General features: G+C 40.5%; 1 protein-coding gene across 1 annotated transcript in view; it reads left to right on the top strand.

Annotated features, from left to right (window-relative positions):
* The window catches only part of DGKB (diacylglycerol kinase beta), a 396795-nt gene that overhangs the window by 355048 nt on the left and 13757 nt on the right, over nt 1-27990 (top strand). The window contains exons 25-26 of the mRNA XM_075827771.1: nt 7546-7666; nt 8403-8463. Of these exons, the coding sequence (XP_075683886.1) occupies nt 7546-7666; nt 8403-8463 (182 nt within the window). The remainder of the gene's footprint in view (nt 1-7545; nt 7667-8402; nt 8464-27990) is intronic.

Raw genomic sequence — 27990 nt, 5'->3', positions numbered from 1 at the left:
TATCACCTATTCACAAGAGAGGTGATAATTATCTGATCGCTGGGCGTCCGACTGCTGGGACCACCAATGATCAAGAGAATGGCCCTGTAAATCCTACATTGAATTGAGCGGTGGTGTGCAGCATCTGACTGGCCCACCGGAAGATCGGAGGATCCTCCAGTGGGCCCAGGTAGCGAACTACTTTTATCCTGCAGCGGAGTGGAGAGACATTATCTCCCAGCCCCGCTACTTACTCTTGTAGGCAGGGCCACTTGGCACATAACATTTATGGGCCGGGCGGCACGGACCCCCTCATGCCACATTCAATATCTGTGTCCTCAGGATGCATGTACAACTGAACACTATAGGCTGCAGGCCACGCTAGGCCTGCAGCTTATAAGGCGCTGTGAAGAATCCATGTTCAGGCCGGCGTGATATCACTGCATCACGTGGGCCTACGCAAGGGTCCAGTCTCTGAGCAGCTCCGTCCGTTGCGGGAATGGGACTAGGTAAGTAAAAATTGGTTTGTGGGGCTATGTGGCACTATGTACAAGGTGGGCTGTGTGGCACTATCTACAGTGGGGGGCTGTGTGGCACTATCTACAGTGGGGGCTGTGTGGCACTGTCTACAGTGGGGGGCTGAGTGAGGCACTATCTACATGAGGGGGGCTGTGTGGCACTATCTACAAGAATGGGGGCAGTGTTGCGCTGTCTACAAGAGGGGGGCTGTGTGGCACTACCTACAAGGGGGGCTGTGTGGCACTATCTACAGGAGAGGGGGCTGTGTGGCACTATCTACAAGAGGGGTGCTGGGTGGTGCTATCTACAAGAGGGGGGCTGTGTGGCACTGACTACAGTGGGGAGCTGTGTGTGACACTTTCTACAAGAGGGGGCTGTGTGGCACTATGTACAAGGTGGGGCTGTTTGGCACTATCTACAGTGGGGGGGGGGCTGTGTGGCACTGTCTACAATGGGATACTGTGTGTGGCACTTTCTATAAGAGGGGGGCTGTGTGGCACTTTCTACAGTGGGGGGCTGTGTGTGACATTTTCTACAAGAGGGGGGCTGTGTGCCATTATCTACAGTGGGGGGGGCTGTGTGGCACTATCTACAGTGGGGGCTGTGTGGCACTGCTACAGTGGGGGCTGTGTGGCACTGTCTACAGTGGGGGGCTGAGTGAGGCACTATCTACATGAGGGGGGCTGTGTGGCACTATCTACAAGAATGGGGGGCTGTGTTGCACTGTTTGCAAGAGGGGGGCTGTGTGGCACTACCTACATGGGGGGCTGTGTGGCACTATCTACAAGAGGGGCGCTGTGTGGCACTACCTACAAGGGGGGCTGTGTGTGGCATGATCTACAGGAAATGGGGCTGTGTGGCACTATCTACAAGAGGGGGGCTGTGTGGCACTATCTACAAGAGGGGGGTTGTGTGGCACTATCTACAAGAGGGGGGCTGTGTGGCACTGTCTACATTGGGGGCTGTGTGTGGCACTTTCTACAAGAGGGGGGCTGTGTGGCACTATGTACAAGGTGGGGGCTGTGTTGCACTGTCTACAAGAGGGGGGCTGTGTGGCACTACCTACAAGGGGGGCTGTGTGGCACTATCTACAAGAGAAGGAGCTCTGTGGCACTATCTACAACAGGGGGGCTGTGTGGCACTATCTATAAGAGCGGGGCTGTGTGGCACTATCTTCAAAGTGGGGGGCTGTGTGTGGCACTATCTACAGAGAGCTGTGTGTGGTACTATCTACATGAGGCTGTGTGAGGCACTAGCTACAGGGGGCTTTTTGTTGCACTTTCTACATGGGGCTGTGTGTGGCACTATCTACAGGGGGCTGTGTGTTGCAATATTGCTGTGTGGGGCCTAAAGAGTCGTACTATTATAGTGTGTGGCACCGAGGGGGCATTATTTCAATCTAGGGCACTATAAATTGTGAGGTTTTTGTAGAGGGTGTGAAGGTCCTAGAAAAGTGAGAAGCCGAAGATGTTTGTGTTGCAAATTCTGCAGAGGTGATTCTTAGTCGGGAGAAGGCGTCAGGGCAATCAGCTCTGGGACCCGCACCTATATCTAGAACTGACCTCAGAATTCAGGTGGAGACTAGTGGAGAGAGGGTCAGACGTGTGCACTGCTCTCTCTATTCTGTTGTATGGTTGTTATGGAAACAGCCAAGCTTTTTCTGTAACTCAGAATGGAGAGAGTTGCGCGCACGCACCACCCTCTCTCCACTAGTCTCCACCTAAATTCTGCAGTCAGTCAGTCAGACATTTTTAGTATTTCCTGTGGATATGCCATATATGTCTAAGATGGGGAATGTATATATGCATACCACCCAACATTTGCATCCCCATTTTTGCTTTAAAGCCCCGCCCTGATTCACCCATGTTGATACGCATTCGCGGGACAGTCTCGCAAAAAATGTGACGGTTGGAAGGTATTCGAGAGCTGATGTTTGTTAGCGGCTCTCTGCATTGGCTCATAGAGTAGGGGATCCCCCTCTATGATGTCCACGTGCGCTAGGAGGGAATATGGATACAGGTTTACCTGTTGGGCCAACTCTTTGAAGCAGTGTTTGCAGACCACTATCTTTTCATTTAAGCTCCTACACTGCTCTGCTCTCTAGTAAGGCAGAATTCCAAATTTAGCTTTAGATGTGAACAGACAAGAAAAATATAAATCCATTAAACATAAATAAAGCAGCTATTACTCAAGATTTAATGTAGATTTTAACTTCTAAATGGTGCTTTCCCTTTAAATATGATTTGAAAACCAAGTTGCTTGTAATATAAACTTTAGATCTAAACTTTGGGCATTGTCTTCAGTGTTGAAACTTTGTCAGTCTCTTGTTTCTATGAAGCTGTCCGGAGAAACACTAATTTGCATGTAAATTGTCGGCAGGGCAAAATATCTTCAGTTACACGCTGACAAAAAAATAAAAAAACATTCATCCGAGCCTCCACCACAGATACTTAAATCTGCATAAAATTTAGACAAATTGATTCATTTCATTATGAAACTGTCCAGCTGGGAGTGAGCGTGTATTGTCAATGACAGATGTGCCTATGTGCGAGTACAACGTCATATATTTGTATTATATCAAATTGAGTTTAGATTGTTCACTTAGAAATTGTTAGAATATTCATTGTTAAGTGCATTAAACGGAGGCTTTCAATATTCTCCTTCTATCCCAAGATTTCAAATTAGTCACCCATGCATAATCTCCCTTTTAATAAAAAAAATCAGTTTTTACAGCTGACTGGTTTCAATTATCTCCCACGTGTTGTAATATATTAAAGGGACACTGCACTCGTGAGCAATCCCCGTCACTGTTCATATTGGCCACGGCTAAGTCACACCAAAAAATGTCATGTTTCAGGATTGAGCACTGATTTCACATTATGTTTGGCCTGGGAGGAGCTTTCTCCTGTGCCTATTACCCCCCCCCCCCCTTCCCCTAGTGGGTAATGCCATTGAGTCCTCATACTATGTACAAAGCATGTAAGGAGGCACTGGAGTGTACCTGTGGCTCCATACTACAAAGTTAGTGTCACTCTGTGTGCTGCCACATGGTGCTGCCTTACAGCACTGTATTTCAGAGATTCCCCCCCCCCCCCACAAGCAAAGTTTCAGGGCGAGAACACCTCCATAATGCGGCATCTAATGAAACATGGCACTTTTTTTTCTGTCGGATTCCATATGTAAACCTTCATATACCTTTATATGATATCGGAGGCATACAGACTCTGGCCCCATGGACTTTTATGGGTGCCATATTACGGCTCAGTAGAGGTTGCGTAAAGCCGTAATATGTTTTTTTGCATGTGCATAATGAGAAGTGAAGAAAAGGAAATGACAACTACTCTGAGCATATGATTGTGTAGGAATGTTTATATATCACGTTCATTTAAAAAAATAAAAAATGTTATTTTATTTAAAGAGGCTGTCACCACATTATAAGTGCCCCATCTTGTATATAATGTGATTGCCACTCTAATGTAGATTACAGCAGTGGTTTTTATTTAGAAAAACGATCAATTTTGACGGAGTTATGACCTATTTAAGATTTATGCTAATGACTTTCTTAATAGACAACTGGGTGTGTTTTACTTTTTGACCAAGTGGGTATTGTGGAGATAAGTGTATGACGCTGACCAATCAGTGACCGATCAGCGTCATACACTTCTCCCCATTCATGTACTCAGCACATAGTGATCTTGCTAGATCACTATGTGCTGTCACTTAGTCACACATTAACGTTACTGAAGTGTCTTGAGAGTGAATAGACATCACTACCAGCCAGGACGCGATGCCTATTCACAATCCCGACACTTTGGTAACGTTTTGTGTGAGTACATGAATGGACAGAAGTGTATGACGCTGATTGGTCACTGATTGGTCAGTGCCATACACTTCTCTCCACAACGCCCACTTGGTCAAAAAGTAAAAACACGCCCAGTTGTCTATTAAGAAAGTCATTAGCATAAATCTCAAATAGGTCATCAATAAAAACCACTGCTGTGATCTACATTACAGCGCCAACCACATTATGTAAGAGATAGGGCACATATAATGTGGTGACAGAGCCTCTTTAAAGGCTATGTCCCCCTTTACAACCATGTTTTATTGCTCCAATGTATAAAATATAAAATTAAATTAAGAAACTTTCACTAACGTTCTCCTACAGTTTTGTGTATACAGCTCATATGCAGACCTATATGTCTCCATGGTAACAGGCTACAAGCAAATCCTGTCAAGTCTGATATTTCAAGAAGTGGCAATCAAGCTTGATCGTGAGATACCCCCAAACTGCACAATTAGCGCTTCTGAATTGCACCGCTGATCTTTCAATGGCGAAGTTCTCCCAAACCTTAATTCGGCTTATTCTGAGAGTTTTACGTCTTGCTAAATTAGTAAATGCAAGAAAATGGATGGCAGAGTCTTCTTTTATTTTGGAATGGAGGAGCATTGTCTCAAAAATTAGAGAGTATGAAAGTATAAAATCTAATAGGTCAATCAATTGCACAAACGGGAGAAGCTATGGGGTCTATGGAACTGACCTGAAGGTTTTGCTTTTTTTTTTCTACATTGGATCTGTAATATGGGGGGTGGGTGGGCTGTTTATTGGTGTAGACATTGTATGAACTGTAATTTTGTATTGTCATTTTCTTTGGTGTAATGCAATATTTTGCTAAATAAAAGGTTAAAAAAACATGTAGACCTACTGTATGTTACTTTCTATACCATCTGTCCCCCACTTCTTGCTAATGTATATTGTGTTGGTTAACAAGAAGTAGGGGACAGATGGAAGTAAGTGGGACTGCAGGATCAGACTACACAGTATTGGTTTGTAGTCTGTTACCTTGGAGACAAAAAGATCTGCATAGGAGCTCTATCCACAAAATTTTAAGAGATCTTAAAATAAAGACTAAGTCAATTTCCACTTTAGATACACTGAAGCAATAAAAAAAATGTTTGCAGAGATGGACATAGCTTTTAAAAAAGACTTAATAAAGCTTCTAAGACAATTTGAGTCGAAAGTATAGAACTTTTTTTTTTAGGATATTTTACGGTCATAACGTTATGTTTATATTGTATTAGGTTATATTACACTATCCTATACTATATTTGATTATGAATATTATATCACATAACCTATACCTAAACCTCATTATTTATGTCTCTTTATAACAACTGCATCTTGAGCTCATTATGATCCACTATACCATAGCAAAGTGAGGAAAATCAAGAATTAATTTTTATTAAAAGAAATGTATAACAAAAAGAATTATATAGAACAAAAAAATGATAATAATATTTCTGGTAGTTAATGTAAAAAATATATGTGTTCTTTATTGGTATTTATTATTATTACTATTATTAATATAATTATATTTTTTAATATCATTTCTAGTAATCAATTACCATATTAGTCTTCAATATTAGTTATTTTTTTAGTCTTACATTTATGTTACAAAAATCTTTACAAAAAGTGTTATTATTTTATTATACTTGATTTTAAGATTTTTAATAGTTAATTACCATAGTATTGGTATTTTATTAATAATATACTATTATTATTATTTTGTCAAACATATAAAAATATTTTAAACAATTATTAGAGTAAGGACTATTTTTTCATTATTTTATTTATTTTATTATTTTTTATTATTATTATTATTATTATTATTATTATTATATCTCTGGTAGAGAACAATAACAGAAAATATTATTGGTATTGGTGTTTTTATTATAACTATTATTGTTAATATTACTACTTAAAAAAACTTTTGTTAACTATTTTATATATTTTTATTAACTATTATATTATTATTATTATTTATTTATTTTTTTATTTATTTCTTTTCTCACAATTTCTCACAATTTCGGGTAGGTAATGAGAATGAAAAAAAAAACCTCAGAAACAACTCATTTAATTTCCCAGAGCAACTGAAACGATACAAGGAACGGGGCCGGCCATCTCCCTAGTGACTTTTATCTAAAGATCAAGAATGAGTGAAAGGGGTCAGATACACTGTGTGCGCCATTCACAATGTGCTGACATCAGTCCTCATTCATGAGAGCACGCTTTGTTTACCCGTAGCACTAATGTGAGGAGACACGTGAAGTAGCTCCGTTTATGGAAGAGGGCAGAAGAGACACAGAGCTGTGAAAACATTCCCACATACTGTAACCACTCATTGACTGTGAAACCCTGCAAAAAACTCATTCACAAATCCTCCACAATGGTCTCCCTTAAAAAAATAGTCTGCAAAAAGGTACAATAGATACAATCCCTCCTGCGAATCACTTGTCATTCGGGGCCTCATCATAGTGGGGCTGAATTGTAGGAAACAGATGCATGATTTACATGGAGCTGAAAGTCTTCGGAGGATAAGACCGAGGCAGGGTGTACTTAGTGGGGATGGGGCTTCACAGCTAACATTAACATGGGCCCCCTTGTCCCTGGTGTTGTTTAAAACTACTACCCCCTTAGATGCCTGGGACAGGAGAACTTTGTGCTTGTTTGCCCCTCATTTCCTTTCCATGTTCATTAGGTAAATTGTCCACACCACTGTCGTTATGACTTGGGAAAGGATCCCCACAGAATAAAATAAAGAATGCAGCCAAACCGGCTGGAACCTCTCTCTACACGGGCCCCATACTCTCTGCTACCAGCTGTAAAAGGGGTTGCCTCACCATAACTCCTATCCATATACTCTATTGGGGGGATATGGACATCATGGAGGTCCCCCTACGTGGAATGATTTTTTATGAGCCATATAAGAGAGCCGCCAATCAAGATCTGCTCTACCGGCAACAGACCCGGCCCTCCCTGTAATACATAGTAGGTCATTCATTTGAGTAGCTAGCCACAGCTTTCCCCTAGTGATATCAACTGTCTGAAGGAGGTTTTAGGCTATTTTTTTTTTTCCTGATACGTTCATGTAAATTTAGACTTTTGAGAATTTTAACTTTTGATAAGCTTTTATATAAAAGAATTATTGAGGTGAAATAATCATTTTAATGACATACATAAAGACTCATGGTTGTGTATTTTTATTTTAGACCTCAGTGATCAACTGTTGGAGGTGGTTGGTTTAGAAGGAGCGATGGAGATGGGACAGATTTACACGGGCCTGAAAAGTGCTGGAAGGCGTCTCGCACAATGTTCTTCTGTGGTTATAAGGTATGATTATTATTACTATTATTATTATTACATTTATTTTTGAATAATAACAAGCTTGTATATAGTATTTAATTAACCATAAATTATACCTGGGGCTGAATATCGGCCAACTGCGTACCACTGAAACCCATCCTATAAGAAATCGTTTTAGAAATAGGTTTAATGTAGTTACAATGACATTTAACTTTTTGGAATTTTCCCATAATGCATTATTGATACATCACTCAACTCTCTGCCCAGGCCCGAACGAAAAAAGAAAAAAAAAAGATTGATAACCCCATTTTATGTATCTTTTAAATATATATATATACTAATATAGTCATGCCGCAAAAATTAATTAATTTAAAAAAAAATTGCAGACAAACGTAACCCTCCCATTTTCTAAAAAGAATCTGTTTTTTGTTCAGAAACCTTCTCAGTCCCCAAAGAATCCATCTAGTGCAATAATGTAAATCGAAGACAGGTAGGAGGGAGAAGAGGGGATGCAGCTTCAATATGTCTCCTTTAGTGTGTCCATGAGGCTAAATGCTGTGAAATAAGAAGAGAGCAGCAGGGATGATCCTGATTGGTTCAGAGCACACAACACATATATTACATCACACCAGGAAGAGGCCCGCCCCCTCACCAAACATAGAGATAAAATGTGAATTTATAAACTCCAGCAGAGGAAAGGAAAAAAGACAAATCTTATTTATCTCCTTGTTATCTACTCAATTTCCATTGTCTTTATTCAAAGGACCAGCAAGTCTCTCCCTATGCAGATTGATGGGGAACCCTGGATGCAGACACCTTGCACGGTAAGTACATTTTAAAGTAAAATGTACCTTTTTTTATACAAGAGAAGAAAAAAAAGAAAATCACTCTAAAATTACGGATTATGAATTTGTTGTCTAAAGCTGGCCAAACATAATTTGGTTTATTGAGAAAAATCAGCTGCAGCATTAATCAATGATGAAAAAAAATTATAATTTCTGCCTGTTGGAAATCAGTACCATGAGTTGGGAGATCCATCAGATGTATACAAGCTTAAAGCGGTAATCCATTGACCAAATCTCCCTTGAGTTACCAAGCGGTCAAGGTGCTTCACAGAGTGTCACAGCCCACATTTTGGTTTAGGAATCTAATTGAATGGTCCAAACTCATGGACCCCCACTCATGTCAAAGCATAGATTTTAGGCAGATCTCCACTTTATTTGTGCCCGTCCATGGCTAACTTGAGTACTTCTTTACCTGAGAATCAACAAATACCAAAGTTTTCCCAAAATCCTAGAATACTGTCCATACATTGCTTTAAGGGTCAATTAAATTTATATAATCAATACAGAGCAAAAATCAGTTTCAAAAACAGGTACTACAGCCAGTCCTGTATAAGGGTAACTCGGAGCTACCAATTCAACAATATTTTCATATCAAGTCCTGAAGTCTTCTCACCACTCCACGTGGTTTCCAGTCTGGACAATTCTCCTATTTGTTTCCTGTTTCGGCATTCTCGCTGAACTATCGGCTCTATTGCTGAAACAACAAGGATCTCCATGGGTCAAACTTCCAAACTGCTTCGCTGTCATCATTCGTTGGCTTCAGCTGGTGCATAATTGGTATAGCGCTTGGACAAATCCCTTCTATTGCAGGATTCCTTGATGGCTCTAAGTGGAGAATATCAGGAAAACACAAAGAATGGTTGGAACAAGATTTAAAAACGTCTCCCCTTCTTTTTTTAATATCAACTTAAGATAAAAGCTTGTGTATCACATAAATAAAATCATTCTCTGAAATCCGAATGTTACCCAACCGGTCCATTGCAGTCATTGGAACCCACGTGTAGTGGGGAGAATTCTGCAGGTCTAAGGTCATTTGTACCTACAGCCAAAAATCTAAGCTTCAAAATTGGATTTCTTTCTCATTGCTTCCATAGCGCCAATATATTCTGCGGCACTATACATAGATTGTCATCACTCACATTAGTCCCTATACCCAATGAACCCCACCATCTAATTTCCCCTATCTATTATGCACCATTTCATAGAAAGTCAATTAATCTATTAGCAGTGGCGTAACTACCGCTGTAGCAGCCGTAGCGGCTGCTACGGGGCCCGCGGCACGGGCCCCCACCATGGCCGGAGGCTCCGCTAGCTGCCGCTATGGCTACTATAGCGCGACACCACTTAACACTATGGCAGAGCAGGGAGGTATCTCCCCGCTCTGCCATTAAAGGGGTTGTTCCTACAAAAGACATGTATCCCCTATCCACAGGATATCCACAGGATAGGGGATACATGTGTGATCGCTGGCAGCGATAAGGAGAACGGGGGACCGAAAGTCCACTGAAGTTCTATAATCACAAACCTCAGACTTCCGGGGTCTATGTCGGCAGCTCCGTAGAAATGAATGGAGCGCCGGTCGCGCTTGTGCGCATGCGCAGACGCCGGAAGTCAGAGGTTAGTCATGGAGAACTTCGGGGGACTTTCGGTCCCCCGTTCTCCCTATCGCTGCCAGCGATCACACATGTATCCCCTATCCTGTGGAGAGGGGATACATGTCTTCTGTAGGACAATCTATAGGTCTGATTTTTTGGGGGGATTGTGGCTGTATGGCGTTACCTGCAGGGGGGGCTCTATAGCGTTACCTACAGGGGGGTTCTGTATGGCGTTACCTACAGGGGGGGCTGTATAGTGTTACCTACATGGGGGGCTGTATAGCGTTACCTACAGGGGGGCTGTATAGCGTTACCTACAGGGGGCTGTATGGCGTTACATACAGGGGGGCTGTATGGCGTCACCTACAGAGGGGCTGTATGGCGTCACCTACAGGGGGTTCTGTATGGCGTTACCTACAGGGGGGGCTGTATAGCGTTACCTACAGGGGGGCTGTATAGCGTTACCTACAGGGAGGCTGTATAGCGTTACCTACAGGGGGCTGCATGGCGTTACATACAGGGGGGCTGTATGGCGTCACCTACAGAGGGGCTGTATGGCGTCACCTACAGGGGGTTCTGTATGGCGTTACCTACAGGGGGGGCTGTATAGTGTTACCTACAGGGGGGCTGTATAGCGTTACCTACAGGGGGCTGTATGGCGTTACATACAGGGGGGCTGTATGGCGTCACCTACAGAGGGGCTGTATGGCGTCACCTACAGGGGGTTCTGTATGGCGTTACCTACAGGGGGGGGCTGTATAGCGTTACCTACAGGGGGGCTGTATGGCGTTATCAACAGAGGGGGCTGTATGGCGTTATCTACAGGGGGCTGTATGGTGTTCTCTAATGGGGGGCTGTATGGCGTTCTCTAATGGGGGGGCTGTATGGTGTTCTCTAAAGGGGGGGCTGTATGGCTCTATCTACAGAGGGGTCTGTATGGCGTTATCTACAGAGGGGGCTGTATGGCGTTATCTACAGGGGGGGCTGTATGGCGTTATCTACAGAGGGGGCTGTATGGCATTATCTACAGAGGGGGCTGTATGGCGTTATCTACAGGGGGGCTGTATGGCGTTATCCACAGGGGGGGCTGTCTGGCGTTATCTACAGGGGGGATGAATGGCGTTATCTACAGGGGGGCTGTAAAAAAGCCACTATCTACAAGGGGGGGTTGTGTGACACCGAGGGGGGGGCAGTCAAAAGTTTGCTATGGGGCCCAGTCTTTCCTAGTTGAGCCCATGTCTATTAGTATGTTTTTGGAATGTGGAATGAAGGGGAGAACATACAAAATCTATGGAGATGTTGACTTTGGTGGGATTTGAACCCAGGACACCAGTGCTAACCACTGAACCCCAACTGAGCACACTCAATCAATTTTAAGCTCACTCATTTGTACTTTAGAATTTTCAACCTTAATTTTCCTTAACAAGGAGAAGCTACTTCTTGTCAGCCATATTAGCTGCCCTGGGCTTAAAATCTCTGCCAGGTGAAAAAGCGCAGACTCTACAAGTCTGTGGGTATGTAAGCCCCTCTCCCTCTGTTAGCTCTCCTTGGCAACCAGTTAATGTGAAACAACTCTCCATTTATCTTTTTGTGACATAGTTTATTGACCCCTCAATGACCACCTATATGCCTTTTTTTGGAGGTCATTAAGGGTACTTATGCCAAAGCGCCGCCTTTTCACAGCACTGTGACATAAGCCGTGTCCCGTGCCGGCTAGATTAGGTGTTGGTCTGTCTAAAGACAGCCAGTATCCCACTCTAACGTGCGGGATCAATGTAAGGCTGGGTTCACACAACCTATTTTCAGACGAATTACGTCTGAAAAAACGGCTCCAATACGTCGGCAAACATCTGCCCATTACTTTCAATGGTCTTTACGATGTACTGTGCCGACGACCTGTCATTTTACGCGTCGCTGTCAAAAGACGGCACGTAAAATTATAGCCTCGTCAAAAGAAGTGCAGGACACTTCTTGGGACGTAATTGGAGCCGTTTTTCATTGACTCCAATGAAGAACAGCTCCAAATTACGTCAGTAAAAGACGCCCCGCAAAACGTGAGTACATGCAATTACGTCCGAAATTCAGGAGCTGTTAGGGTATGTTCACACGCAGAGTCAAAAAGGTCTCAAAATACGGAGCTGTTTTCAAAGGAAAACAGCCCCTGATTTTCAGACGTTTTTTGAGCCACTCGCGTATTTCGCTTCATTTTCGCTGCGTTTTTTCGGCCGTTTTTGGAGCTGTTTTCATTGGAGTCTATGAGAAAACAGCTCCAAAAACGTCCCAAGAAGTGTCCTGCACTTATTTTGACAAGCCGTCATTTTACGCGTCGTATTTTGACAGCAACGCGTAAAATGACAGCTCGTCTGTACAGAATATTGTAAAACCCATTGCAAGCAGAGGGCAGATGTTTGCCGACGTATTGGAGCCGTCTTTTCAGGCGTTATTCGAGGCATAAAACGCCTCCATTACGCCTGAAAATTGGTCGTGTGCACATACCCTTATCGTGTGCACATACCCTTATCCTCGATCTTGCCCATTTGACCCCTTAGATGCCTCAGTCAATATTGCCTTCAGAGGGAGGGGGCTACCGTTTTCATACAATTTGCACTTCAGTGATGCGATTGGAGGGTGCCGATTGGTTCCATGGCAGCCGGGGGCCTTACAAATGTCTGCCATCAAAGGTATGCTTATTAGGCCCTGCCAAAGGCAGTTTTAGACTGACAGACATATTAAACTGCAATATAGAAGTATAGTAAAGTCCTATAGTAGACTAAAAAATAGTAAATAAAATTAATGAAGTTACTAATAAATAAATGAAAAATTCCAGGAATTATTTATTTTCCCCTTACAAAATAGAGCTATGGTCTGTGCATTTTCCACAGTCTCACGTAATACTTGCATCCCACTGCAAATGTAACATTTGTATTATCTCAGAGTACAGGCCCACCTTGTAGGTCAATGCATTTGGAGTTGACTTTGGAGCTGATCACTTACCACTAGGGTCTATTTCTTTTGGGATGATTCACATATAACCCATTAGACCTTATAGATGATATGTCCTGTGTGTACAATGATAGCAACAATAATTATGATACAATTATAAGTGGACATGTTCTGTATACATGGAGGATGGACCCGCAGAATAATTTCTTCTGGTGGGCCCACGGAACAGTCTGAAACTGCCAATAACTATCAGCACAAATTTTCATCAAGGAAAACCATTGTCTCTGATCATTTGGATTCTACAAACCAAATCCAAAATAAATTTTAAAAAAATTGCTACATTATCCACTTTCCTTAGGTCTTTTCTTTCTTGTATTGCCAACCTTCTACAGCTGTATATTCCATCTCGCATAAATGAATGGTGATTCGTTAATTACAGTATGCCAATGTCACATCACTTTTCTCCACCATTTACCTCCCAGCAGAGAATATCTCCAAGAAAATGTTAGGCAGTATAAATTATAACCAGGTTAGATTTATAATTTCAGATTCCTTTCGTAAGCATTCTTGGTGATTGTTGAGTTATTTACTACAGAGAAATGACTTTGCGGTTCACGAACACGCATTTTGATGCATGGTCCAGAAAGTTACATAGTTACATAGTTACATAGTTAGTACGGCTGAAAAAAGACACATGTCCATCAAGTTCAACCAAGGGAAGGGAAAAGGGAAGGAAAAATTTCTACACATAGGAGCTAATATTTTTTTGTTCTAGGAAATTATCTAACCCTTTTTTAAAGCCATCTACTGTCCCTGCTGTGACCAGCTCCTGAGGTAGGCTATTCCATAAATTCACAGTTCTCACTGTAAAGAAGCCTTGTCGCCTCTGCAGCTTGAACCTTTTTTTCTCCAGACGGAGGGAGTGCCCCCTTGTTTTTTGAGGGGGTTTTACAAGGAACAGGATTTCACCATATTTTTTGTATGTGCCATTAATATATTTATATAAGTTAATCATGTCCCCCCTTAGTCTTCTTTTTTCAAGGCTAAATAGGTTTAATTCTTTCAATCTTTCCTCATAACTTAAATTCTCCATGCCCCTTATTAGCTTCGTTGCTCTTCTTTGTATTTTTTCCAACTCCAGGGCATCCTTTCTATGAACTGGAGCCCAGAACTGAACTGCATATTCTAGATGAGGCCTCACTAATGCTTTGTAAAGTGGCATTATTACATCCCTGTCCCGCGAGTCCATGCCTCTTTTAATACACGACAATATCCTGCTGGCCTTTGAAGCAGCTGATTGACACTGCATGCTGTTATTGAGTTTATGATTTACAAGTACACCCAGATCCTTCTCAACAAGTGAATCCGCCAGTGTAGCGCCCCCTAGGACATATGATGCATGCAGGTTGTTGGTACCAAGATGCATAACTTTACATTTATCTACATTAAACTTCATTTGCCAAGTGGACGCCCAAACACTTAGTTTGTTTAAATCTGCCTGTAATTCATGAACATCTTCCATAGTCTGAACTATATTACATAGCTTGGTGTCATCTGCAAAAATAGAAATAGTGCTATTAATCCCTTCCTCTATATCATTAATAAATAAGTTGAATAATAGTGGTCCCAGCACTGAACCCTGGGGTACACCACTTATAACCGGGGACCATTCAGAGAAGGAATCATTGACCACAACCCTCTGGATACGGTCCTTGAGCCAATTCTCAATCCAATTACAAACTATATTTTCTAAACCTATAGTCCTTAATTTACCCATTAGGCGTCTATGGGGGACAGTGTCAAATGCCTTTGCAAAGTCTAAAAACACTAAAGTATAGACCAAGAGCGCACTGTGACAATATTAAAAGCTAAGCATATGTTTTAGGTTAAGTTAGGTTATTACAAAAACTTCTTCTTTCATAGGTCCCTTTGGGGAAACCTCTTGAATGATAAGCAAAACAAGAATGTTTTGGTGTTTGGGAGACACAATCTAACATCAATTACTTGATGCTTGGAGGTCTGCCCTACATTGGTATGGTGATCTTCATATTGATCCTGGACATTGTAGACTTTGTGTCAAAGTCTGTAGCAGATTCGAAGTCCAGTGGTTTAAACGATCAGGCAGGAGGATGCTAATAGCAAGAGTAGTCAAGTAACAGTCCAGGTTCGGTACACAGATAATCGGCAACAAGTTTTAGGGTAAGGAAAAGACGTGGTCAGGAAACAGTCCAAGTTCGGTACACAGAAAAGCTGCAACAGGTTTTAGGGTGAGGCAGAGACGGGGTCAGGAAACAGTCCAAGTTCAGTACATAAATGAGCAACTACAGATTCTAGAGCAAGAAACAGGCAGGAAGCTTAATAGTCTGGGGCAAGGAGGATGTGCAAGGGCCAGGCTTAAATAGGAGAAAAAAGGTGAGACTAATCACGGAATCAAGGCAAGGAAAGTCAAGAGGCAAGAAAAAGAAGCCAGACACCAAACTGAGCAGTGAAGCTGTTCAGTAGCACCATAAATTGCTCAATGAGAAGAGCCACTGCCTGGGACACAGTAGTTTCTGGGTTTAAATCCTGACACTCAGGTTTTTAGCCAAGCAACCCCATCTCAAATAAATTATGTAAAAGTACCCCTAAGTCTATGATCATATACTGTTTTGATATAAAAAGCATAGCATACCACTGTGTGAGTACCCTTTGGAGACATGGTGTGTACCACTTGGGGTAGAAGTATCACAGGTTGAGAATGCGGGACATAGATTAAGTAATGTTAAAATAGTGTTAAACAATACATAAAACTATCAGTCTGGTCATAGAAAATAGCTTATAGAAGTCTCCCTCAGATTCATTCAGATAAGCTATACCTTCAGAAAAATATCTTAAAGGATATATAGACATCACAATAACCGTGGAGTTGTTCCGACAACCTCAATACATACTTTATATTCAGCTAATCGTTGCGAATAGCCTAAGTGTATGCTCCTATTATCTCCATGCTAGATCAATATAGTTAGTAGCAAACGATGACAGATTACCCTCAAAGTCCCAAGCACTTATCCGACCTTTTGGAAGATTTGCCAAATCTATGGCAAATCTGCAGCAAAATCCGTCCCCTGTGGACCCGGCCTTATTCTTTTGCTTCACAAAGAAGGTTATAAGGGCAGCGTTCAAGTGCTGAAGTTCCACCATGACTTCCAGCGTCCCACTAAGTAGCAGTAACACTGGGGAGAAGTAATATACTTCTAGGCTACCTGTCAGCAAGATACTAGATGAGCGATGTTTTGCTAATTTGGCTTTTTTCCAGAAATTTCGTTTCGGGGTTCAGGGGGTTTAGGTAGAGGCTAACTTAACCAGAGCTAATAGCTGCCGACACGCGTTTCGCCAGATTCTTGCAAGGTACTCTAAGGAAGTCTCGCAGACTGACAAATGTCTTTAGTTATTTTTCTCCCTCATGTCTAAGTTTAATATCAAGTTTGCAATATAGTCCACTGGAACCTAAACAATGGGGTCTGGCTGAAAAAAAAAATCCTGGTAGTCCACACCATAGCCAAAAGTTTTCCAAATGTGGAGCTTCATTCCTTGCTTCCTTGATGGAGATTAAACCACCACCGTCAATTAATAAAGTAGTGATGTCAAGGTGTCCTCAAAGATCTTCTTCTATCATGTATTCACTTCGGGAAAAAGTCAAAAATTTCCAGAAAAGATAACCAACATCTGATCGGAGTTTATATTTTTGGATCGTTAAAAGAACAACCGTACAAGCTCCAGGGCTTTCATGTTACTAGAATATCCTCGCCTGCTAAAGTCCATTTTAATGCATGATGCTTTATAATAATGTTGTTGCCCCTGTTTCTCTGAACATGATTTCTATACGGATCATAAGTACATTTGTATTCATTCTTAAACTGCCGTGAGTGCCTTCTACCGCATCTAAATGCAATGTATTCATAGAGTTCACATAATTTATTTCCTTTTTCACTCTTCATGCAAGATGGGTTTTTAGCCAAAAAACACATTAGATCAACTACTATCAAGGTAAGCCATTCACGGGCCAAGTTCACTCTGTCTTGGCAGTAGCTTGTTGTGCAAGTGAAAAGGAATTCAAAAGCTCTCCTTCCCTCTTCTCGGTAAACCTGAGCGATGCAGCACGACAGCAAATAAACAAAAAACAAGAGTTTTCTGTGTTGTTGTTTTTTTCAGTTTTTTTTTTTTTTTTTTTTAAACCACCAAAGAAAAAATGTAAAACAGTAGTAATGTTAAGACCTTGGGTAACCTAGTGTTATCAATTTTTTATATATATAATTTTATTATATGTGATTGATGCCAAACTTGAAGTGTTGATCCAGAATTATACCAAAAATAAAAAAAGTTGAACGTAGGGTTAGGGAAACAAAGTTATTTTTCTTTAAAAAAAAAAAAGAAAAGAAGAATTTTCTAAATCAATCTTACACCTAACGGGCTTGGACTGGGTTGGCCATCAGCATTAGCTAGAAGATCTTAGGGGTCATGGTACTCAGAAGAGTTTATAGGGTACCTTCAATCTAGTGATCAGGGAGGTCCCGGCTCATGGACTCTCATGATGAAAAATGACTAGAATATGCATTGACTTATTGGTTGTAGGGGTCTGACTTCAGGGGCCCCCACTGATCATAAGGAACAGCCTCCTTTGCAATTCTATTTACACAGCACCACTTCCATCCTGGCACTATGCTCTGCATCAAATGAATGTTGTTCCACAAAGCACCACAACCCCTTTATTCAAATAACGGAGATTCAAGCTGTCAGACCCCCACGATCAGCTAGTGGCAGCATATCCTAAAGATATTCTGTAACTTGTTCTGATTGGAATCTTCTTTTAAAGGGGTTTTCTGGCCTTTAAAAATTGTCTGCAAATTGTTTAACGGCAGTAAGATTAGTTATTTACTAATGTGCTGTCTGTAGCTGAAATGTCTCTGTAAGGCAAGCTCACATGCAGTCACATGACCATGCTTCCGGTGTTTATCTCCTGCTTGCGACTGAACGTGTAGTTGTCGCCCCTCTCCTCCCTCCCTGAAGTACACAGTGTCACACGTGACATGACTCTTAACTCCTCTGCTCCCTGCTCTTCCCCCTTCTGCCATGTCTTTGGAGGGATTATGTTTCGCATGCTGGTCAGCTGGTGCAGAGTCTAGCAGCAGAACAGCAGAGCTGTGTCTAGGTAGAAGACTAAATGAAATTAAATGAAAACAACAATGCTGCACAGAGCCGGGCATCATAATGAAAATGAAAAAAAAAACTACTTCAGAGCTATAGTGGCATCATCTGGTGACCATTCATACACGTTTACAGTGCCGTAAAAATAATTTTCCCCTCACCCAATTTCTTTTCTTTTTTTGTTAATTTGTGACATTTAATTGTTTTAGATCATACAACTAATTTTTGCATTAAATAAAGATAACACGAGTAAAGACAAAATGCAGCTTTAAAATGAACATTCCATTTATTGAGACTAAAGATTTATTCAAAACCTATATTAAAAAAAAGTACTTGCTCCCCACCTTGGCAGTAAAAATTGCAATCAAATGTTTGCAAGAACTTGCGATGAGTCTTTTACATCAATGTGGGGGATTTTAGCCCACTCTTGGATTCGGATGCACTGGAGGGTTTTTGAACATGAACCCACGTTTAAGGTCTTTTCGCAGCATCTCAATGGCCACTCCAAAACCTTAATTTTGTTTCTTTTGAGTCATTCAGAGTTGGACTTGCTCGTTTACTTTCGGATCATTGTCCTGCTGCATCACTCAACTGCACTTGAGCTTTAGGTCATGAACTGACGGGTGGACATTCTCCTTCAGGATTTTCTGATAGAGCGCAGAATTCATGGTTCCATCAGTTATGACAAGTTGGCAGGTCCTGCAGAAGCAAAGCAGCCCCAGACCATCACACTACAGATTTATCCGTCTTTATCTTGACTTTTAACGCATTAAATACACAGTGTCAAGAAACTTAAAATTGACTTTTTTATGGGTTTTCAATGGCTTTTGTTGTGAGAGATCATGCCGAAACAAGTTATCACCATCCGTACCACCACCACCATGTCTGACTGTTGGTATGATGTTCTTTTGGTGGAATGCTGAGTTAGCTTTACACCAGATGTAATGAGACCCATGTCTTCCAAAAAGTTTCACCTTTGACCCATCAATCCACGGAATATTATCCCAAAGGTCGTTTTTGGCATATACGAGATGATCCTTGTGTACTTTTTGGTCAGTTTTGGTTTGTGCCTTGCAATTCTCCCATGGACGTAATTTTTGCCCAGTGTCCTTCTTATTGTGGAATCGTGACCTTAACTGAGATAAGTGTGGCCAGCAGTTCTTCAGATGTTCTTCTGTGTTCTTTTGTGACCACTTGGATGAGTTGTTCCGCTCTTGGTGAAATTTTGGTAAGCCGACCACTACTCGGAATCTTCACCCCTGTTCCAAGTTTTCTCCATTTGTAGATAATGGCTCTCACTGTGGTTCGCTGGAGACCCGGACCCTTAGCAATGGCTTTGTAACCTTTCCAGACTGGTAGATTTCAATTACTTTGTTTGGCATCTGTATTAGAATCTTTTTAGTACGTGGCATCATGTGCGGCTTTTTTAGACCTTGTGGCCGGCTTCACATCACCAGACAGGATCTATTTAAATGCTGTTAGATTCAGCAGGTCTGGCAGTAATCATGCCTGGTTGTGGAAATTTAACCCAATTGTCAATTAAATTTGGTTAACTGGTTGATTTAATAAATAAGGGGGAAATTATTTTTCACGTAGGGCCAGGTAGGGCTGAACAGCATTTTTTCTTCAAAAAATGAAATAGTCAATTAAAATCAGAATTTTGTGTTTCCTAAAAGTAGTACAAAATTTTGTACAAAATTCTTTTTTATAGCACGGTAGACACTTTTCTGTTTTTTTTTTTTATATATAAGCTCCGAAAACCCCTTAAAGCTGAACATGTGTATTTTGTTCTCAATCCATGGTCTGGTGGGCGTTGAGCCAGATATAAAATTAGATAAAACCCGTTGAATTTATTTTATTTAAATTGATTCTGAGAAACAGGTTTACTTTTTGCAAGACTTTCATCATCTGATCTGTACTGCTGTAAGTTCTTAAGATATCCTATTAATTAGCTGTAGAGGGAATTGTATGATAGCTCACTAAGAGAAGTGACAAAATATATTCATGGGATCACGGAAAACCGTGGAGGATATTAATAGTAATGGATTTTCAATGGCTCTGATGTAAACCTGTCTTATCTGTGATGTTAAAATGTTACTAAATATGAATATTGTACATAAGAAATATCAACTGATTTTATTACATAGAAACATTCCAGTATTTTGTATGATGGATGAACATAGTTCTAGCCTCTGTTCACACAGATCTGACAGATCCCATGAATTTATAATGGGGTCCATCAGGTTTCCATTAGGGTTTAGGTATTTTGACAGCAAGACTATGCTATAACTGCATAAACAATAATGAAACCATTGACGTAAAGAAAAAATGCCAGTGTGAACAGAGCCTTACCTATTTATAATCTAATGGTAGATATGGTTTGTGACCAAAGTTACTTTAAACCCCATTAATCTGGAATCTATTGGACAAGCTTGAGAGTAGATTAGAGGATTCTCTTGAATATTGAACAGTGTTCGTTTTAATGAAAATGAACACTTCCTATCACTTTTCAGCTTGTGCTGTGTACACTGCGGTCAGCAGTCATCTTAGGACCCATGGGCAGTATTACAATGATAGGTAACACATCTATTATAAAGCTGGACGTAGATAACACAAAATCACACCATTGACAGTAGGCAATGAAAACAGCTCAGCTCCTTCTCCCTCCTCCCCAGCACAGTAACCTCTCCACATGTCACAGAGCATGCTCTCTACACTCTCCAATACAAGTAAATGAGTCATTTTCTGGCTGTTTAATCCTGTCTAGGAGCCTGCTATAAAGCAAGTCTTTAGTGTAAACCATTGATAGTAGGTGATGAAAACAGCTCAGCTCCTTCTCCCTCCTCCCCAGCACAGTAACCTCTCCACATGTCACAGAGCATGCTCACTACACACTCCAATACAAGTCAATGAGTAGTTTTCTGACTGTTTATTTATGTCCAGGAGTCTGCTGGAAAGCAAATCTTTAGCGTTGCGCAAATTTAGCGTTGTGACTAGATGATATCCCCTAAATCATGTAAAAATAATAGAATGAAGAGTATGTATCAGGATATATTTTTAATAAGAAAAAAAAAATACATAAATTAGGTGATACATTTAATTTAACATAATGAGCAACGTTTTCATTCTTAGAAGACGAATCCTCTTTTGGAAATGAGTAGGGCATTACCATCGACAACCTTCCAAAATATTGAAGACTACACATATATTTTTGGCAATCCCCTTCAGCTACATTAATTACATTTGTTTACCTTCTCATAATTTACTTTAATTTTACAGTCATCAATATTATTTCTTCGCACTGACAACACAATTTACTGCATGCGTGCTCTCGGCGTTGCAGAATTGGGAGACGAAGGTGTAAAGGCTTTTGAATCTGTGACTGGTAAGAGCAAAAGATTACCTATGAGTAATTTCTAATTAATTTGGGATAATTAAGAGAAAAAAATTGCACATTTTAATTAAGCTTAAAATAATCCAAACTGTCATTTCCTGGTATCTGTGGGATATATTACTTCCATAGCCTGACACTGATCGGTTACAGACTGGAGCACAAAGGCTTAATGTAAGGGCTCAGTGATACCTATTAAAACAAAACATGCAAAAATACTATGAATCATTTACATAATGTTTCCAGCTCTGTCACCTTCACTTTGTGCTTAGGATTAATGAGGGGACCATTGCTTTTTCTTATTTACCTCAACTAATGGAAGAGAGAGAAAGTAAAATACAATGACTCATACTTTCTGCTGCGGAGGACTTAAAGGGGAACCTTACATTACAATTTATTTCTTAAGAATCCAAAAAGTCAAATTATTTTGAGCTTTTTCCAAAAATATTTGATAAGGCTCCAGGGTTTCATTTCTTTTGTACGGAGCGCCGTTCCCTCACACACATCACTTTCCAAATTTTGGCTACCTGTTGTCACCACTAGGGGGCGATCTGCATACGGCATTTATTCAGTTCAATAGGGGCTTTATACAGCTGTATAGAGATCGGCCCCTTGTATGTGTGTCTGGAGGTATGACACTATGTACTAAAGGAACAAAGCATCGCAACATTAAGTGTATTAGGCTCTATTCACACTGGACTCTCAGTATACGTTCGTCATTCAAAAGGTATCGATAGGGCCCCATTCACACATCAGATGTTAAGACTGGTTTTTTTCCCCCGTCAATCGGAAAGGTATAGGTCAGTACACCTTATTTTTAACTGTATGGATTAGCATAGTTAATGGACTCAAAAAGACCCCGCCACAGAACTTTTGGGTTTCATGGCAACAGTTTCGGTAAACCATTGGGCTTGGCTTCAAGCATTGTATCTGGGGAATTAAAAAAATTGTCACAAATTCCTTAGAGTCACGTTTTTCCTAGTTTTTACTTAAAAGGGTATTCCCATCTCAGAAATGTATGGCATATTCACAGTATTTGTCATGATTGTCTGATCTATGGGGGTCTCTGGTGCGTCGGCTGCCGCATCCAGGTGGAGAATGAATGGAGAGGTGGCTCATTCCATGCACTTCTATTGCAGTTATAGAATCAGCCACGGCCACCTCTCCATTCATTCTCCATCTTGATACAGCGGCCACCTCACCAGTCGAGACAGCGGTTGGGGGACCCCTGTTCTCCATATAGGTCTGGTTCCCAGAGATGGGAATATCCCTTTAATATAATTTTTTATTTTTATCAGTTAAAAAAGAGGAAAAAAAAGGAAAGATACATCACATGTATCACAGTCTAAAAAATCTGCAGCACCAACAAATACTCAACCTATCATTGACTACAGTTGCACAAGCGTTCAAGGTGTCGGTACCCAGGAGATCTGCCAAAATAACATTTCACACTTGAGTTTCTTCTCATTAAATTTTGTTTAGCAAAAGAAAAATGCTATTTTTGACAGAATCCCAAAATGCATGCATAAAATTTAAAGGAACCCTTAATATGCTAGGAAAACATCATCACACTGACATATATTTTCTTAAATAGACCATAAAACGCGTTGCAGGTACCACGCTTCTGAAATGTCTACATATGTGTTTCTTAAAAAGATGTATTCATCATTTCACTCCTCAAAAGCCCATTTTATTGCACTAGACTAAGCTTATTCTGAATACCTCTGCCATAACATAAGTGTCAAATACACTACATTATTTACAATGCAGCATTCGAGGGCTCATAGAGATGAATATGCTCATTGATAAAAGGGTCCCATTCATTTACGTTCTCTTCCGTGTCCCTCCGTCACAGGTGTTCAGGCCAGATTTAATCAAGAAATTACCACTTATGGGATTACCAAATTACTACTATCATTAATATGTGCTGGGTGGTAAAAACAACTATTAATAAGGCAACCAGTGGGTCCGGCTGCAACGCTGTGGATTGTACAAACACAGTGCCGAGAAGCAGACTCGAAACTCCAGCCATATTTTAAAAAATCTTCAACTTTCAGACTAATTTTTTGGAATTCTATTTGGAAAATAACTCTTCTAACTCCGTCACCTATAGGTTACTAAACTTTAAATCTTTGTCTAACCCAGGGGCGGAGTAGGGGGTAGCTGGTGGGGCATGTTTCCTGGGTGCTGGATGGAAGGGGGTCACGCTGGCAAAGGCAATGTTGCTTTTTATTTGGATACAGGGTTAGGGTACCGTATCGAATTTTATCCCCCGGATGAAGGAGGGCCTAGCTATAACTCTGTGCCAACCCTTTAAAGAGCCTTGAAACATGACTCGGGTTATCCGTCAAATTCGAGTTTTGCATCTGTAGACAGTACTGTTTTGGCTTTGTTGCACCTCTATGATGTCAATATGCCCTATAACCCCTTCTATGATGTCCATATGCTTTGTAGCCCACCTCTATGATGTTAATATGCCTTGTAGTCCACCTCTATGATGTCAATACGCCCTATAACCCTCTCTATGATGTCTGTATGCCTTGTAGTCCACATCTTTGATGTCCATATGCCCTATAATCCCCTCTATGATGGCCATATGCCTTGTAGTCCACCTCTATGATGTCAATATGCCCTATAACCCCTTCTATGATGTCCATATGCTTTGTAGCCCACCTCTATGATGTTAATATGCCTTGTAGTCCACCTCTATGATGTCAATACGCCCTATAACCCTCTCTATGATGTCTGTATGCCTTGTAGTCCACATCTTTGATGTCCATATGCCCTATAATCCCCTCTATGATGGCCATATGCCTTGTAGTCCACCTCTATGATGTCAATATGCCCTATAACCCGTTCTATGATGTTCATATACCTTGTAGTCCACCTATTTGATGTCCATATGCCTTGTAGTCCACCTCTATGATGTCAATATGCCTTATAACCCCTTCTATGATGGTTGTCCATATGCCTTGTAGTCCACCTCTATGATGTCCATATGCCTTGTAGTCCACCTCTATGATGTCAATATGCCTTATGACCCCTTCTATGATGGTTGTCCATATGCCTTGTAGTCCACCTCTATGATGTCCATATGCCTTGTAGTCCACCTCTATGATGTCCATATGCGTTGTAGTCCACCTCTATGATGTTCATATACCCTATAACCCCTTCAATTATGTCCATATGCCCTATAACCCCTTCTATGATGTCCATGTGCCTTGCAGTCCACCTCTATAGTGTCAATATGCTCTATAGGACCCCCTGTGATATCTATATGGCCTATCGGTCCCACTCTATGATGTCCAAATACCCTATGGGATTCCCCTGTATAATTTTTATATGCCCCATAGACCCCTCTATGATCACCAAGTACCATATGGGATTCCCCTTTGTTATGTCCATAGGTACTAATAAGGCTTATGGACAGGGATTTTCATGCCGGAAAATTTCTTTGAATTGGATTTTATTTTACTTGGCAAGTTTAGCCAATATTTAGAATGTGTTTTTTTTTTACTATTTTTCAGTATTTAGATGTTTCTCACTGAGGCACACATAACTGGTAATAAAACAATCTCTAAACCTGTTCAAGTCTCCCCTTTCCTCAGGTTCATGAAACAGTCCTGACTCCCTCTTATCTTCATGTCAGTCACTGATTGCGTAAAAATGATGACAAACCCTAGAATGAACATCATTGCACATTTAATACCATTTAATTACATGCTCAATGATTTCCCCCAAAAATGAATATGCAAAATATCATTTGAATATTAATTAATCATGTATATATGGTAAGTAATGTGCAGCATAAAGATGGGATTACTCATCGGGGATCATTTGCATGGGTTAATATGCATTGTGAAGCTTCCCTTAGATAATATGTAAATCCATATTAAAGAAGACCGGTCTCCTCTCCTGACATGTCTGTTTTAATAAATACGTGTATACCCTATGAAATAACAATTCTGGTACATATTTTTTTAGAACTCTGCGTTGTGCCGTTCCTCTGTTGTTCCTCCAAGAAATGTATGGATACATTGAAAACTGGTTGTTACCATTCCCTTTGTCAAAAGGGGCGTGTCCCTACACAGTCTCACTCTGTCAGCACTGATTGGACAGTGTCAGACTATGTAGGGACACACCCCCATCAACCAGTTGTCTCTTTATTCATACATTTCTAGGAGGAATACCAGAGGAACGTCACAACACAGAGTTCTAAGAAAAAAATCTCCAGATTTGTTATTTAATAGGAAATATAAGTATTTACTAAAACAGACAAGTCAGGACAGGGGATAGATCCTCTTTAATTGGGATGTTCACTTTTGAAAACCCTTTCATTAAAGATCACACTTGCATTGGAGGCTCCGTCTCAAACAGCGCTATTCCCAACAAAATGATGGCAACACAACAGAACCCATTGTATTCAATGCGGGCCGATCGGCGCTAGTTGTATTCATCCCATGACGGATCCAACACTACATTGTGGCTACTGTTATAAACTAAAGCCACGACAGATGTAAACAGAACTATACTCAGTTTTAGTCCTCGTTGGCCATGAGGATCTGTAATATGGCACCTATAGAAATCTATAGATATATACTGTACCTCCATATCTCTATGGTGAAAAAAAATAATCATAGCATATTCGATGGAATGGTTAATTACAGAGGTATTCCCACCTAGAAGCTTTGCTTGTCAAGTAGAATATCATATAATGGCCCACGGAGTCGCTACTGCTCTGTTATATGGAAGCATAGGGACACGAGTCCAGCTTTACAGGGTCCGTGCACACAGCTTTGCCGGGTGATTGAGGCTTTATGTTCCAAATTATTAAGATTAACATGGACATCTGATGTATCCCAAAACTTTATTAGGAGGCAAACTCATTATTTCATGGGCAATGGGGATGAGGGGGGGGGGGGATTAAGCTTATTTCCAAGCTGCAAAAGGATTTGTGGAGTGTAAAACCAGGGGCTAGTAAAAATACAGGAATTGAATATTAAAGTGTTGTATATGCGATTCCTGCCCAATGTAGTCAACAAATTCCATTTTATATGAATACAAATTAGGAAAAAAATATATAAATAAATATATATATATATATATATATATATATATATATATATATATATATATATATATATATATATATTTATTTATTTTATAAGTAATGGGATCATGTTGGATCATAATGTAAACATTAATTAATATATATTAAAAAAATATTATATACAAAAAATAATACTATAATAATAATAATTATTATTTTTATTATTATTTCGTAACATTGTTATACTTTTTAATTTCATTTATTTATTAGTTTTTCATTTTGGTTTTTATGCACTTAAAATGCAGATCTTATTGAAGAAAACCGGTCCGGCTCCAGAAACCCCCAGCAAGTAGCTGTTATTGATGGGGCTCTGGTCGGACAAATATTTCCCCTGCAGCTGCTACTGCAGGGGAAATATAGTATACATGGCGGCCAATCAGATGAATGGCCATCCTTGTCCACCAGAATAAGAGCCACTAGCTTTTAGCAGTACTTAAAGGCTATGGACACCTTTGAAATAATTTTTTGTTTTATTTTTAATATAAAAATGTGTGTCAGTGTGTTTTGTGCCAGTTTCTAAATACTTTTTATTAAAAATTATTTTTAATTTTTGATATACAGCTGCTTTGTATTCTGTATATAGAGCAGCTGTATCTAGTGGGACTGACGGGTTCAGCGTCAGCGGGTCCTGCATGTCTCTGACACCCAGGATCCACCTGTAATCTATCACATCTAAGTTCTGAACTTAGATGTGATTGGTAACCGCTCGATCCTGTGTGGACCCGCAGGTCCCGCGGTCACTGAACCCGTCAGTCCCGCTGCCTGACAGATAAAGTTTTCAGTGCTACATACAGCTGCTCTGTGTGCTGGATACAAAGCAGCTGTATCTCAAAAAGTTACAATTATTTTTGATAAAATGTAATTACAAAGTTGCACAAAACACACTGATACACATTTTTATGAAGAAAAAAAAAAGTGTACATAGCCTTTAAATCTCCATTCTGGGAACCCCTATATGACTTTCATAGAAGGTCCATATGGAAAGGGATTGTCTCTTTTTGACAACTGCATTAGTATAACATATGTGCTGAATTATTTTGTAGCAGGACTGGGATTTTGTATTGGTCTGATTTTGCTTCTCTTCTCTTTCATTTCAGGGGATGTTCACACACTCAACAAAAAACGGCTGTAAAATACGGAGCTGTTTTCAAGGGAAAATAGATTCTGATTTACAGCCGTTTCTTACGCGTCAAGCGTTTTTCGATGCATTGTTTACGACCGTTTTTGGAGCTATTTTTCTATTGACCCAATGAAAAATTTCTCAAAAAAATTGCTCAAGAAGT

This window comes from Rhinoderma darwinii, chromosome 5, assembly GCF_050947455.1.
Source record: "Rhinoderma darwinii isolate aRhiDar2 chromosome 5, aRhiDar2.hap1, whole genome shotgun sequence".
Taxonomy (NCBI): Eukaryota; Metazoa; Chordata; class Amphibia; order Anura; family Rhinodermatidae; genus Rhinoderma; species Rhinoderma darwinii.
This window is presented reverse-complemented; position numbering and strand designations above follow the sequence as displayed.